This window comes from Acartia tonsa, chromosome 13 (assembly GCF_053477335.1).
Source record: "Acartia tonsa isolate MP-2025a chromosome 13, ASM5347733v1, whole genome shotgun sequence".
Lineage (NCBI taxonomy): Eukaryota > Metazoa > Arthropoda > Copepoda > Calanoida > Acartiidae > Acartia > Acartia tonsa.
The window spans coordinates 26562591-26579366 of NC_137272.1; the positions used below are offsets into that span (position 1 = coordinate 26562591).

Here is a 16776-nt window from a genome sequence, read left to right on the forward strand (position 1 = left end):
GAGGGTGTACTCTCCCCCTGATACAACCACCTAAATCATCTAATTGGTAAGTTAAAAAAGACGCATCTTCCTTAAATTTAATGGGGATGTTATGAAATATGAAAGGATGCTTGTTTGAATTTTTATTGAGTTGATTATTTATAATAGTTATTTCTCGCATCGTATTATAGTCAGCTCTCCGCGGATATAGAATGTACAATTATAGGAATAAAACCAGTTTTTTAGCCCCGAGGTGCCGAAGGCACGGGCTAAAAAACTGGTTTTAATCTTATGATTGTACATTTCTATATTCGTAGAAAGTTGGATATAATACGATGCTAGACATAGTTTTTTCGTATGGATGAGAACTGGTTCCTATCCACCGGATACGAATGAATTATTTATATTATGACACATACAAAAAAATATATATAAATAACATGATATAATCATAAACAAACATTTATAATGATTACTTACAGTTTATTAACAAAGTTAATAATATTCACATAAGAAATTCGTGTCAAAGGACTAGATAATCTCTCTCGAGGTGATACAAATTTCCAGATGATTTTATCCTTGCTTGAAATGAATAGCTTGTATCACAAATGTAAGAATGCTGAAACAGCATTAATTTTGAACAATGATAATCTATGACGTAGAATTTTATGTTTAATGGGATAGATCAGAGACAACCATGAGGGGGAAAGTGTTGTTTCTCCCCTTAAACATCTTTAAAAAACTTAGATTTGGTTTAAAACTCAAACTCTCGATATAAATATTTTTCCCTGGGTAAAAATTTGGAGGAGAGTAAAAAAAATTAGCTGTGCGCTTATTTATAGACACAAACTTGAATTAAATCACTATTGCGACTTTTTATACGCTCCCCCCCCCCCCACTTAAAAAAAGGTTGGATATTATTGGGCCAAATATTTTAGCTCCATACTATGTTATACCATATCACAAACTATGTTTTCTAAATTGTTTTTTACCCTTATTCTCTGTTTTCTGTGTTGCTACGATTAAATTATGCATTATAAAATTTTTTACCGAAAATATGTTTTTTTTAACAAGGATGACAACACCCATGAAAGCGAAGTTCTGATATGATTGGACAAACGAACATTAAAACTTGTAGAGTGTCAGAACTGAATAAGTAAAATATTAAGGAATAATTCTAAACAAATTGAAAGTAAATTTGTTGCAGAACTTCTGCATACTGTTTAAGGACATACTTACATTTTTAGAACTTTTTTATAGAGAAGCTTCGCCTATAACTTTGTACCTTGTGGTATTAAAAATCAGTATTCCAAAAATTTCATGAATAGGATAATTATAACATATACAGCATGACCCTCAAAAAAGTATTTTTAAGCATCTGCAGCCCTTATTTCTCAATGAATTATTAAAAAATGCATATGTCCTTGTTCTCCATAGTATTCCACGTAAGTAGATATAAAAATATTTTTTTTACCTCCATTAACACCGGAGATTTTTAGAGCTAAAGTTTTGAAAAAGTGACTGAGAAAAAGAATTTTTTTTTGTTTCTCTTATTTTTTGGATGGTTATATTATGTTTTTCTGGCAATTGAATAATGAGACATAAAGAAAAACAAGTTAACTAAATATTTCTTTTTTATTACACCTAAAAATATCAATTTTTAATGGCAAAAAATACTACTGAATGAATTGATTATTTGCAAATTTTAGGTTATTTATTAACCCTTATTTATAGAAAAGGATTAATTATGACAGTTGCTCCGCCTACTTTTCTGACATCTCAATTATTTAATAAGGGGTAAAATAAGCTTTTTAGACTAAAAAATCATTATGTTTTATTTTTATTTTCTTTATAACTTTTTTGTTATTAAAGTTAGGATTGTGAAACAAAAACAATTTTCCTGCTATATTCATAGAGATTTATTTGGTTTTTTAATCTTAAACAATTTTGCCTAATAAGTAAGTTTTTCAAAATATCATTAAACTAAAAAGACTCAAAAAAATATGTGTAAAAAAATGCTTTTTACTAAAAAACTAAATTTTTTATTTCATTTTTGTATAAAGTTTCTGCCAGTAATAAAAATAAAAGGATTTCTAGCTTAATTTTGCTAAAAAAGTCGTATCATGTTAAAAGTTACTTTTTCCTCAGTCACTTTTTCAAAACTTTAGCACTAAAAATCTCCGGTGTTAATGGAGGTAAAAAAAATATTTTTTTATCTACTTACGTGGAATACTATAGAGAATAGGACATATGCATTTTTTAATAATTCATTGAGAAATAAGGGCTGCAGATGCTTAAAAATACTTTTTTGAGGGTCATGCTGTAGAAATTTGTTGTCAAAAAAAGTAAAAAATCAGCATGTTTTAAATGCAGACTTTGTGGTAACGATTATAGAGCTGCTGAGTTTTCTAAATCGTACTTATGTACTTGTTATTGGAAATCACTAATATGTACAGCTTTATCAAATACTAGCAGCTACGCCCCTAGAGGCCTCTAAGAGGTTTTGAGGGAGAGAAATATAGGTAAGCCCGGGAGTTTTGTGCTCCACTAGGTATTTTAAGGGAAACATCAGATTATTGTAATATCATAAATTTTACAAAAAGTATTCATAAAAGTTTTGTAAAAGTATTCATTGTGTTCAATATTTTATGCCTTTGTTTACATTTACACAATTCACAATTTTATACACCTTTGTCAGATCCTAGCGGCTAAGCCCTTAGAGATCCTCTAGGGGCCCTTGATTGGGGGGAGTAGTAGTAAGTCAACCCTTTACTTTCATACTTAATGAAGAAAAACAATAAATTCATTTTGGTTGGATATTTTTTATTAGGAGGAATAAGGAACTCTCCCCTTCATAAATAGATATAATAACCTTCAATTTACCCTTAAGAAGCTTTACTGCAAAGTAAGAAATATATGGGTCCAGCATTTAGCGAGATCTTAAGCAACAGACACAAGGCAGACAGTCATCCGGTTACTTTTAAATAAGAATTTCTTTGAAGGGCGTTCAAATAGATTTTTGTGCTTCCCATTTTTATTAATATTCTTAAAATTATGCAATTTGGATACTTTGCACAACTTAATCAAAATTCCCTTATATGTTTTTTTGACTAACGAATACCAGAACGAGCTTATAAACCTTGGCAAATTTCTTTAAAATTCTCTAAAATTTAAACTCCTATTGCTAGCTTAAAATTTTTTATTCCAATAGCATTGTACGGCTCCCATCCTAGATTTATATTTATTTGACAATTTATTTTTGGATTTATCGCGTTTTTGTATTTGTTAGGCTATAAATAAACAAATACGTCCTTTTATTTATTTATTATATACACTTGGACTAATTTTTATTGTATTATTTTATTGTTATGAAAAATATTGTTATTAATGTAACAAATTTTATCCCAGGGCTTTACAGCTGCATCCGCAGCCACCATAGTAGCGCGGCTTAGAGAAGCCTCAAAATCAGCTGTCGGTGAAACAATGAATTTGATTTGAATTAGATTTATGCCTCTAGATTCCTTGTATACGGAAAATTATTGGAAAAGAGCCTTGCCCTGGCTAACAAGCAGGCAACTTCTAAAAGTACTTTATATATAAAAAAATATTTGTTTTCTTTAAAAATGTTCAACTACAGTAAATTTTCCTATAACAAGGATAGCAAAATCATTGTTACAAAAATCACATGAATAATAATTATGTCATAGAAATAATTTTGACCATAAAGTTAAAAATCAGCATATTATAAATTGACGTACGGACTTTCTCGTAACTATTATAGATTTGCTATGCTTTCTAGATTGTACCAAACTGTTAAAAGAGTATTCAACCAAAGTTTGAAATCAATAGGCCAATTCTAATAATATATGAATAAATTAACGAAAAGTGCTTCGTTTTTAAAAACAGAAAAACTGATGAATTGGCAAAATTGTTTGCATAGTATATTTAATGCAAATCCTACCACAGCGCAAAAAGGTACAAAAACACAGGTGAATTTATATTTTGCACTATCTAATATTTTTATCACTGAAAGCATATTCTATAAAGCTCAACCTCCCTCACTATATATCTATGTATTGTGATAATAGATTGTAAAATGAATTTATATTTTGTCATCCCCATATTTTTTACAAATTCAACATTTTCAACCCTTTTTACCTTTTTTTTTATCTTGCTGGGGCGGGGTTGTCTTTCGATTGCAAAGCATCATCTAGCGACCATGGCTCAACACGTAGCGCATCCGCTAGTCGTCGGGAAGGTGATAGGTTCGAATCTCGGTCCGACACCGCGTCATAACTAAAGACGTTAAAAATGGTTCCCACTGCTACTATGTCAGATGCGCGACGTAAATAGTTAGAGTGGAGGAATGCCTTGGCCCAAAACAGGCGCAACTCGTTACCATGCACAGTTGGGACTTCTCAGACAAAGGTCGTGGATCTCAGAGAGTTTGTTGTCTGATGGGTGAATGGACGCTTTACACCGCAATCATAAGTATTGTATGTATGTTCCAGGGTGTACTTTTTTAACGTGTTTAGTATGACGCAGTTTTAAACTCGACTCCCCGACATGTCGCGACAACAAGCAGGCATGTTCTCATTTACAACTTTACTTATTTAGGATTAACAACAAAATAATGATTTTTCTAGTATGATTTCGAAACCGATTCTCAGCTTTACTGAAAAAGAATGTATAGCATCGTATTACAGACAATTTTCCATGAAAAATTAAATATTAAAATAAAAATCGTAAAACTAATACCAGTTTTGTTAGCCAGTGCCCTCAAACTCTCGGGGCCTTGAAAACTCGTAATAATTTTATAATTTTTCATATTTTAATATCTGCGGAAAGATGTCTAAAATACAATTAGATAAATAACTATTAATTTATCTTTATGACAGTTTACCGCGATATTCTTCTGTGCAAATATCAGCAAATATTTTGATAACATCGCAATATTTATTCATTTTATCATAGGAAGACCAATATATCAATATACAAAAGAATAGTTATTTATCGCATCGTATCATAGACAGCTTTCCGCTAATATTAAAATAAAAAATATATAATTAAAACCAGTTTTGTTAGCCCTGCAAAACTGGTATTAATTTTAATATTTTTGTGGAAAGCTATCAATTATACGTTGCCATACATGATTTTTTAGTATGCCAAAGAACAGGTTCTAATCCAACGAATGTTAATCGGTTTTGAAGCCATTCTGGAAATTTGATTATAATAATGATAATGATAATGAAAGAAAAGCTGAAAAATGAAAATTGTACACATTTTCACAAAAGTGATGATGTACTATGACATAACATATAATTAAATTCTTAGAAATAATAACAGAGTTACTGCAGTTCTGTCAGGGATCTAAAGGGGTAAGACAATGGCCGATAAATTGATGTACATCCCCGATGATGCTACACAAAATTAATGCCCCTTCTGTAGGTTACAATTGTGAAACGTGTGGACACTCAACCAACCAACAAAAATTTAATAAAATTTCCAAAGAGTTGAAGGAAACTAGCCCAATGTCTCCTCCCTACCTGAGTTCTACCCTTAGTTTTTAGAAGCAATGCTACTGTATAAATTAGTCTGCTAAGAATGAAGTGAGTCATCCCAGTGATTAAAATAACTCTCCCTCTTTTAGTTATTACACCAGAATCTATTAGTTCATCTTTATATCATATCACATGTCATCCAAGACCAGATTAGTTTTTTTTTAATGTGTTTGTATCTTTTTAAAATCATGCCATGAGTGAAATGATAAAACTTGCAAAAAGAAATTGGGTGTACCCAGAACTTTATTTTTTGACAAACCCCCTAGAGGCTATACATGAAGCAACTAGTGTATACTTTAGTAAAAACCTGTTAAAAATGTTCTAATAATGTATTGGACAAATTTTCTTTTATGTTATCACAAGTGTTGAAAAACTGCTGGTAGGTATAAATAATTAATACCTTGACTAAATAGTTCAGAGAACATTCCACCTCTGACACAGAATGAGATACACATTTGTCTTCTTTATTGCTAGGTAAATATTTCTTTTCCAGTTTAGATTTATTATAGAAATTATTCTGATATTCTTATCATCATTGTTGTAAAAAGATATATTTATGACTTAAGCTTTATGTTGATATAATAACAGCTCTTAGATTTAACAAAGAAATTTTCTCCTGCATTTGTATTATATGAGAAACTAGCGGCTTCGCCCCTAGAAGTCTCTAGTGGCACTTTAAATCTGTGTTTTTTTTAAATAATACGAAACCTATCTATGTTGCTTTAACGTTTCTACGATACCTAACTATTTATGTTGCATAGGAGTCTCTATTTGTAAAAAAATTAGATTTTTTTGTGATTTCTCTTGGGAGGGTGGTGGTACCCTCCCGCAAAATAGTTATAAACATTCCCAGGACATATGAGAAGCTACCCTGTTAAGGAGATCCCGATCGGTTCAGTGGTTAGTGAGATCCTCCGGTACAAACATACAAACACACAGACATCCTGTTACTTTAGTATAAGGATTGCTGATATTAGTTTCATAAAAATATTGATGCTGTCTTAATAAGAGAAGTAACAATTAACCCCCCCCCCCAATGATTTATTATGAGAGCTTGATTTTCATCATTTTGTTTTATTAATCCAGCAGTGAACTTTGATGATGTTATTTAGTTGCTTGTCTGCAGTACAAGGCTTATCATCAAGGGATCTAAGAAGTGTGGACAGAGCTATCTCTTCTATTGTTAGACCAAATGCGGCGACTCTTGTAAGGTATTGAAATTTTAAGATACCAAACAATATATGTATAAGATTCTATGACTGGTTGGTCAGAGGGGCGTTGTAGTTCAGTGGTAAGAGTAAGGTGGGAAGAGTTCAAATTCAAGTCCCCATGTGGCAACTCGAATTTCTCAGTTAAAATACATTAACGCAACTTCCTTGGGTTGTGTAAGAATGATATTATTGAGTGGTTTAAAAACTAAATAGTCACATACATATTATCTGTACAATCCTCCCAAGCTCATCTGCGGTGATTTCTGTAAACAGTAAAAATATTGTTACCTACCTATGTAATTATTATGTAATCCTCATTTGTAATTTATGTTTCCTGACACACATCCTCACATTATTACAGACTTGCCTTCCATGACTGTGTGGGTGGCTGTAATGGTTGTCTTAATGTGAACAACCCTGACAATGCTGGTCTTGAGGATGTAGTTGAAGCATTGGAAACTGCTTATGTTGATAACTCTATTAGCTCCCTGATGTCAAGGTTTGAATTTAATGAGATCAAAATTATTTCTGATTTCTTCAAATAGATCATAAATTAAAATTTAGGCTGTTCTTCTAATTTATCACGTAATTTTCTAATCAATTCAGAGCTGATTTCTGGGCTTATGCTGGTCAGGCTGCCCTGAAGGCATCTGTTGCAGTCACTGATGGAGTTGAAGAGTCAGATCTTAGTAAGTTTACAATGTCAATATATCTTTTTTCTGAATCACTTTTTCAAAATTCTTCAAATTTGTTATCAGAAACAATTACTAAATTAAATAATATGATTATTTAGATATCAGTTTCCAAACTGGACGTGTTGATTGTGACTCTGCTCCTTACACAGATGATGATGTTGAACTACCTGGACCTAATATGGATTATGAGGGTACGTTTCTAAAAGATGTAGTACAAATGATAAAACAGTTTTATAGGCCTTAGGTAACTGGTCCCTTCCAAATAATATCAAAATAAAACTTATACATTGGAGCATATTTGTATATAAATATGTTACTCTAGAAGTACCAATACTCTAACTTACATTCATCAATCATGACACAGAACCCATCTATCAGACTTCAAAATCTCTAACACTTAGATATTGGTAAAAAATTTTCAAACATTTTACAGTTCTTTGATGGAATACAGATGTATTCTCATGCACTTTATTGTCTTTGTTTTAGAATTGATCAGCTTCTATGCTGAAAGATTTGGAATGGATGAGGAGCAAGCTGTTGCCATTATGGGTGCTCACACACTAGGAGGTGCTGATACTGAAAACTCTGGATACAAGGTATGTCTTTGCGGGTTTATATTGGCTCAGTTAAATTTAATGGGGATAAAGAAAGGTAGTAAGGTACTCATATTGTCATAGATTTCCCCAATTTCTACTGATGACTTTTCTTCAGGGTGCCTGGATTGCAGGAGCTGGAGCCAACAGAGAGTTCAACAACCAGTACTATACCATCATGCTTGATGGAGACTGGGCTCAAAGGTACATATTTTTTTTGTTATGGCTTTGAAACTGATTAATATCCTTTAAAAACTCTGAAATATCTCTAATATCTAATTTATTCTGCAAAGCAATGCTTTTGAAAAGTCCAATAAAGTTCATGTTATCATTTAAAAATTTTCATATTGCACATTGCAATTCTGTTCAGAAACCAAGGAGATGATTCTGATCCTAAGTGGCAGTGGGATGCCCGTAATGTTGGATTCATGCTTAACTCTGATATGTGCCTTGTCAAGGTAATTTAATCTACTCAGTATCAAATAGATTCATTCAGCATTTAACAATTTTGATTACTTGCATCTGACATAATTTCATTCTTATATTCCTACTATATAGACACATCCTTGAAAATGATCTTCTTGGATGCTATATTATTCAGAGTATTAATTACCCTTGCAGGGCTCCCATTTGCATTCTTGTGTGGTTCCCCTAACTTAACTCAACTTTCTCGTCAAATACTGGGCCATAACTAAAGATGTTAAAAAATGGGCCCTACTGCTGCTATGTCAGGTGCACAAAATAAATAGTTAGAGTACAGGGAATGCCTTGTCCCAAAACAGTCTCAACTCATTTCCATGCTTGGTTAGAACTTCCAGACAAAGTACGTGTAATCAAATTGTCGGTTGCCTGAAAGGCATTTAATCATGCATATCATTAAGCAAGATTTGGTTAATAGATGCACCAAAATAAGATCTTGAGATGTATCCCGTCCTCTAAAGACTACCCATTACTAGGTGGTACAGTGAGTGTCAGTTATGATATAATAAATTCCTGCAAACAAACAGGTAGTTGTGTTTAGTGCCCTAGAAAAATAGGGATAGATGTCACAGCTTTTGGCCTACCTATTCTATTGACGTCATAGTAGAGGGAAAGAGAAAAGGAAGGGGGAAAGAAACTCCCTAGAAAAGGGATGGGGTGTAGGGTATTTCCTGACGTCAATAGAACAGGTAGGTCAAAAGCAGTGACATATCTCCCAATTTTGCTAGGGCACTATAGATAGATAACCAAATATTTTACCATGTAGGAAATGGAGTTGAATGAGGATGGTAGGAGTGGCTGTACCTATGACTCCTGTGCCAGTTCTGCTGGTATCTCATATGTACAGAAGTTCTCTGACAGGTAAACATTACATTCCAGTGAGAAGATTCACCAGCCTGGAGTGCACAGTACAAAAGACATCAAAGAAAGTTACAGTTCTAAGTTCTTTTGTCTTTCCTATTTCACATGTGCCAGTTCTGCTGGACTCCCATAGGTCCACAAAAGATACAAAAGACATAAAAGATAATTACAAAATTTCACTTTAATTTGGCTTTCCAAATTTTAGTAATGCATTTTAAAGTGTAAATAATGAAAGTGTATGTAATATCATTTATGACTGTGACAAGGTTTTTGCCCTGATTGTATGGTCTTTAGGACACTAATCCTATATGTCTAGGGAAGCTTTTAACTTTTTAGGGGGAAATGTCACTCTAGAAATAATGACTATTCCATCCCCCACCCCCAAAAAATAACACTTGAAATAGACTAATCATTTCTTCTTTTTCAAACTAATATAAACTTTACATTTCAGTCAATCTGATTGGTTAGCCAAGTTCTCTGAAGCGTGGACAATCATGCAGTCTGCTGGGGACTACACTCTCACAGATCTTGAGTAAATGGTTGACCACAATATTGAACCTACCAATCAAAGACCACCATATTAAACCAACCAACCAAATTTCTACAACTTAAAATTAGGCCTTATAATCAATTGTTAATAATTGTGTAATTTTTTAAAAATCAATGAAATAAATTATTGCAATGTATTTTTGAGTTTTCAGTATATTTAAAAATTCTGTGATACTTGATATTTATTTATTTATCTAATTCAATAAAATTTGAATGACAGTCATGAGACGCCAATTAGTTAAATGATAGCGTTTAGACCTTAAACCACAAGGATGCCAACATCCATAAGTTGTGAAGCTTAAAATTATAGATGGTCATGTGGTAAAATGAACTATAGAGCAGTGTCGTAAAAATAAACATTAAACTTGATCAAATAAATCACAAAACCTTTTAATCTAAATATTATAACATAGAAATCTAGGAAACGGTCTTTCTTGAGTAAGAGTTGAGAAAATCACGAAATCTTAAAAATCTGAAATCGATTTAGCACCCCGACTAGTAAGCAAATCTCGCTGAAACTTGGTGGAAGTATGTAAAAAGGTGTACTTATTAATTCAATCTTAAAAAGGAGCCAAGAAAATTACGTTTCTCCCAAAACGTTTCAGACTGGCAGAAGGACATTTCAAATTATAAGGTAGCTTCGCTACTAAAAACAATCGTGATATATGCAAGATTATAGGTCATATCATGAATAGATTAAATAGAAATTAATTATGAATTTAGTTGCTTTACATATTAAGGCCGGTCTTCCAAATTATTATATCAAAAGCGGCGTTGACACTCTCTTCTGCTTCCTTATGTATCTTAACATTGACCTCTACTACAGTCATAAATGTAGTTGTTACAGATTCAGGGAAACCATGCTTTCAAGAATAATCTTGATATAAATACTGACATTTACACTTAGTCAGTTACAAAATAAATAACAGTGCTTTTACTTAAAGATCCTAGCGAGCATAGAAACCCCTACTCTCCTTATTTGAAATTAAACGGGAAATTTTTTTCTGAGTAAGGACCTTTTCCCGCGTTGCTATTGCGTACCCATGTAACAATGGATGTAGAATATACGTGGATATTATAACAGGGAAATATTGTCTGCAAATATCTATAATATATCTATAATACAAAGTAGCTTGATGTCTGTCCGTCTGTCTGTCCCTTAAGATCTCGGTAACCACTGAACTGATTGGATTCTACACTTCAGGGTATATATCTATTGGTCCTGTGGTGGTTTTAAGCTATTTTCTTGGGGGGTGGGACACTCCCAACCCCCCAAAAAACAAAAAAAATCCCCCCCATTTTTTTTTTTTTTTTTTGTAAGAAATATCCTTGGTCCTTTGTAGAAGATTTCCTTTGTGGAATATTTTTTTTTACAAATTTCACCTTACACTTTTTTTACCATCTCTTGGGGCAAAGCCCCTAGAGGCTAGGGCTTGATGTCTGTCCGTCTGTCTGTCCCTTAAGATCTCGGTAACCACTGAACCGATTGGATTCTACTCTTCAGGGTATATATCTATTGGTCCTGTTTTGGTTTTAAGCTATTTTCTTGGGGGGTGGGACACCCCCAACCACCCAAAAACAAAAAAAAATCCCCCCCATTTTTTTTGTAAGAAATATCCTTGGTCCTTTGTAGAAGATTTCCTTTGTGGAAGATTTCCTTTTGTGGAATATTTTTTTTTTACAAATTTCACCTTACACTTTTGTTTACCATATCTTGGGGCAAAGCCCCTAGAGGCTAGGGGCGAAGCCGCTAGTAATCTATAAAGTAGAATGATGTCTGTCCGTCTGTCTGTCTGTCCGTCTGTCTGTCTGTCTGTCTGTCAGTCCGTCTGCCTGTCTGTCTGTCCGTCTGTCTGTCCGTCTGTCTGTCCGTCTGTCTGTCTGTCCGTCCCTTAAGATCTCGGTAACCATTGAACCGATCAGATTCTACTCTTCAGGGAATATACCTACTGGTCCTGTTGTGAATTAGGCTATTTTCTTGGGGGGTGGGACACCCCCAACCCCCCCCCAAAAAAATAAAAAAAATCCCCCCAATTTTTTTTTCTGAAGATTTCCTTGGTCCTTTTACGAATTTCGCCAAATTTTTTTTTATCACCTCTTGGGGAAAAAGCCCCTAGAGGCTAGGGGCGAAGCCGCTAGTACTTAAAATACTAATAATAATAATAATTTATATTGCATCTTGGAAAAATTTAACTCGGTTATTGGTCAGTTCGTTCATCCAGTAGAAAAGGAGGGGATTGATTTCATTCTTTTAGCCTGCTACAAGTTTCTCTTTGTTAGAGAACATAAAAATCTGGTGTAAGATCCATATAACCTAACCTGACTGAACCAAAAGTAAAACACAAAGACATGAAATTCCTCCCTTTTTTAAAAAATTTACTTCAAAATAAAAGATGGGGTGGGGATGGGGGTCCTGTGCTCTACTATGCACTTTAAGAGCAAATACTCAATACAAGATTGTTTGTAGGTTAAAAGATACAAAAATGTCGAGAATCCTTTGAAAGATAAATTAATTTCAGATTAATTTGAGATTATCAAACCTTAAATAAATTGTTTCTTTAAAGTACAACTGACCAGAGAAAAGTATTTTTACACAAGAATGACAACATCCACAAAGTGTGAAATTTATATAACTTTAAAAATAAAGATGATTGTCTCGACGTACATTTTAATTGATTTCGTCAGCTTGAGGCAATTAATAAGTTAACAAAGTTGACAAATTATCTTCTTTGTTTGTGACAGAGAGAGAGAGAGAGAGAGAGAGAGAGAGTTAGGTAAACATGTTAGTTAGTTAAAGTTAGGTAAACATATGATTAAACAAAAGATCTTTTATACACAGATGAAAACAAACACTTTTTTACGTATAAAAATCTACGTAATGATCTGTTATCTATATAGTACAAATGAAAATGTTGCTATATCAGCATATTTTAAAACAGAAATATATATATCAAGGAAAAAAACAGCCAAAAAGCAAGGAAAAAATGTTCTTGTTTTAGAGCTCATTAGCTCATTACAATAAATTTGGAAAATTGTTCGGTACACACAGGCAGCAGATAATATAGACATTCTATTTCTTTTACTATTTAGCGGCTATGCCCATTAAGAGATATAAGTTTTCCGGAATTGTAATGTAGGGAGTAGATTTGAAATCTGCATCAAATTTTAAGGATTTTTTATAAAATTCGTTTTTTGTATAATTCTTTATCTAAAAGCGGAAATACAAATTAAGTTAATTAATTTTGGCATCTGTGATTGGTGGATTTAAAAAATCTGCGCTCTGATTGGATGTCGTACATCATTCAACCAATTAGAGCGCAGGTAGTTTAAAATCCACCTAACCTATTGGTCAAAATTAATTAACTTAAAATGTATTTTCGCTCTTAGATAAAGAATTTTACAGAAAACGAATTTTATAAAAAATCCTTAACATTTGATGCAGATTTCAAATCTACTCCCTACATTAAAATTCCGGAAAACTTATATCTCTTAATGCCTATAGAGGCCTCTTGGGCACTTAAGGAGGGGGAGTCGAATTGGATAACCCATTTTCTTATTTTAGATTTTAAAAGAAGTTAAAAAATTGGGGGGAATGAATTTTTTTTTTTTTGGGGGGGGGGGCGATTTCTCTTGGAAGGGTGGTGGTACCCTTCCCCAAAATATTAACCTCCCAGGAACCTATGAGAGGCTACCCTTTTAAGGAGAACCCGATCGGTTCAGCGGTTAGCGAGATCCTTTGGTACAGACAGACAGACAGACACACAGACAAACACACATCCGGTTACTTCATTATTAGGATATATTAGTATTAAGGCAGAGATCTAAAGGGATAAGACTATAACCGATAAATTGATGTACTTCTACTTCTGTAGATTAAAATTAGTGGTTGAAACGTTTTGGAACTTAACTATAATGAAACAACCAATCAAAAATCAACAAAAATTTCCAAAGTTGTAAAGGTAACGATTAAGTAAACTTTATTTATTTTTAACGGTTATTTTTTTAAAAGCGAAGCTTTTCTATAATTAGGGTCGTCCGTCCGTACATCCGTCCGTCCGTACATCCGTCCGTCCGTCCGTACGTCCGTCCGAGATAGATAGCTTTTATTCGTTAATTTAGGCATGTTAGAATTGTCCTATCGATTTCAAACTTTGCATGATGATTTCTGTAGTAGTTGGGTACGATTTAGAAAGCGTAGCAACTCTATAATCATTACCAGAATGTCCGTACGTTCATTTTAAACATGTTGATTTTTCTACTTTTTTAACAACAAATTTTCAAGTGTTTTAATTATCCGTTTCATCTGATTTTTGGTATATTGATTCCTGGGACAACAAAGAACAATATTATAAGCGAAGCAACTCTATAATCAAGTCCAAAAATGTAAGTATGTCCATAAACATTATCCTGTTTTTAAGTAGTTTTTCAACAAATTTACCTACAATTTTGATTCGACATATTTACATTTATGTTCCGATTTTTCAGTTCAGATACTATACAAGTGTTAAGGTCCGTTTGTCCTACCGTTTCAGTGCTTCGCTTTTATGGATGTTGTCATCCTTGTTTATTTAACACAGAACTTATTTTTGTTTTGATAAAATGATGTTTGTTTTTTTCTTCCAAATTTTTAATTCGTAAAAGAAATCAGCAATTACAACTCTGTTAAACTTTCGGGCTGGTATTATATATCGATATAAGAGGTAATTAATGGCTTTGTTTAAATTATGGATTGAAGAATGGTTTGGTGGATAATTACCCTTAAATTACCTTCCCCTGTTTTCACCAACTCAAGGTTCACACCCCTTGAAAATTTCTGTGTATGCCACTGATTGTAATAGCCAATATGTGATAAATATAGATATATGTATGTCTGTACCATAGGATCTCGCTAACCGCTGAATTGATATGGTTTAACTTTACAATGTAGCTTTCCAGGTACACCGACAAACGTCCTAATCTGACAAACCTCCTAAACGACAAACGTCCTAATGCAACATCTCTTAAGTAAAACCCCCTAAAAACCCCCTAAAAAAGTGATATCGCATTTATTAAGTGTGAGGTAAGGGTCTATTTTTGTAATGCAAGGTTGTGTCGGGTTCAAAACCATGCCGTTGGGTAGCCAACACAGACTTTGGGAAAACTGTTGGACGGATTTTTAAATTTCACCATATGAAAAGTTATTCAAGAAAGAAATTTCGGGTTTGAATTTTGTCCCTGTGTGTTTTATCGCCATATTGGATTGGATTTTTACATTGTTTCACTGTTAGTACATAATTTTTGGACGATTTTTTTCTTTTAATTTTGGAAGATTTAAAAATTAAATTTTTTAGGAGGTTTTACTTAAGATATGTAGCATTAGGAGGTTTGTCGCATTAGGACGTTTGTCCCTTCAGGAGGTTTGTCCTTTAGGACGTTTGTCCCTTTAGGCGTTTTAGGACGTTTGTCCCTTTAGGAGGTTTGTAGGTGTACCGCTTCTCATGTAGGTCCTGGGAAGGTTTATAACTATTGAAAGTCCCACTTCGTACAAGGGTGATGAAGTTTTTTTTTTAAAAACTATTATTTCATGTGAGGTCGACTTACCCTTCCCTTCCACCTCAGGGGCCTCTCGAGGCCGTTAGGGTCGTAGCCGCTAGTAGAGTTATAAAGTTTCTAATTGTGGATGTAAATTATTGAAAATACAGCATAATGCATCTGGGCTAACCGGGAATAAATTTCAAAAACAATTCCTCGTATTTATCTTGTGACCTTTTTCGTCTTCTAGCAAATTGTTTTCTGCTTCTTGGCTGTGTTATGTTCCCGACATCATTGGTTAATTTTCAAAGACCCAATTGAGAGTCGACACAAGGTCATTGGGATAGGGAAATACAGTTATTTAACCCCATGCTTCTCTAGTGTTTTACTCTAATATCTTGTTCCTATATTTTCAGAAGCCAAACTACTTTATAAGTGTTAGTGTGTCTATCTGTCTGTCCGTAACAATAGGTTATACTAACTTTATTATCAAACGTTCAGCTGGTAGTTTGACAGAGTTTTGACATGGGGTGTAATAAGTGTTTTTTTCTGTTAGGGGTTGGATACATTATTAACGTATAAAAATGTTTTTTTAAATCTCCATTATTTTAAAGGGGGTGTTATTTTTAAAACTAAACATAAAGACCCTCTAATTCGGTTTGGTTAAGATTTTAACTCAACCTGTAAAAGTTTTAAAAGTGTAGTTTAAGTTATATGCATTAAAATATAAAAGAAAGACTTCTATCCCTATCTAACTTTATCTATCTTTGTATTTTTCTATGTATCTATCTCGCTATCTAACTATGTTAACAGGTACATACATATTCAAGTAGAATGTATGCATCAGAACGAGTAGCTTAGTTTCCATAGTAAAAAAACGAATTCTGACAATCTCATTGAATTTTTTTAAGCTAAAAATATTGTCTTATAAGTCCCATTTAATAGAAGGATTATTTCGACATTTCTTACCAGTAAGTTTTAGGGATAACTTTAATCATAAATCACAAAGTTTAATTTTTTACACAATTTTTAATAAGTTAAAGAGTAGTTTTAAATATGTACTTTTTTTGGATATACACAGAAGTGTATAAAAGGAATATAGAGATATTGTATGTGGTTAAAAATGATTACTTTAAAATAAAATTTAAAATGAAACTTTTTAAATGCCTAGGGAAGCACTGAAAATCCTGCCCCCTTATTCGAGCCATTAGGCTGTTATTTTTCATGTTTGGGTAGCCCTGAAGGGTTAAGGCAACGCACGCAGGTATAGGTCCCGCAGAGTAGAGCCCCCCCCCCCCCAGTGGTTAAACATAAAGAGAAAAAGAAAATTAAAATT

General features: G+C 33.1%; 1 protein-coding gene across 1 annotated transcript; it reads left to right on the top strand.

The window, feature by feature from the left end:
• The first annotated feature begins 5892 nt into the window (after positions 1 to 5892).
• On the top strand, positions 5893 to 10152 carry LOC145334899 (putative ascorbate peroxidase). Its single transcript, XM_080180521.1, has 10 exons — positions 5893 to 6014; positions 6653 to 6751; positions 7113 to 7250; positions 7358 to 7440; positions 7545 to 7637; positions 7933 to 8042; positions 8158 to 8243; positions 8410 to 8497; positions 9286 to 9380; positions 9832 to 10152. Exons 1-10 carry the CDS (start codon positions 5983 to 5985, stop codon positions 9914 to 9916), a joined length of 909 nt encoding a protein of 302 aa, XP_080036647.1. The 5' UTR covers positions 5893 to 5982; the 3' UTR covers positions 9917 to 10152.
• Positions 10153 to 16776: the final 6624 nt, after the last annotated feature.

Coding starts and splice junctions, on each gene's coding strand:
- LOC145334899 (XM_080180521.1), top strand. CDS start 5,983: ATGAGATACACATTTGTCTTCTTTATTGCTAG. Junction 6,015..6,652: donor TTTGTCTTCTTTATTGCTAG/GTAAATATTTCT, acceptor GATGTTATTTAG/TTGCTTGTCTGCAGTACAAG. Junction 7,251..7,357: donor ATTAGCTCCCTGATGTCAAG/GTTTGAATTTAA, acceptor TAATCAATTCAG/AGCTGATTTCTGGGCTTATG.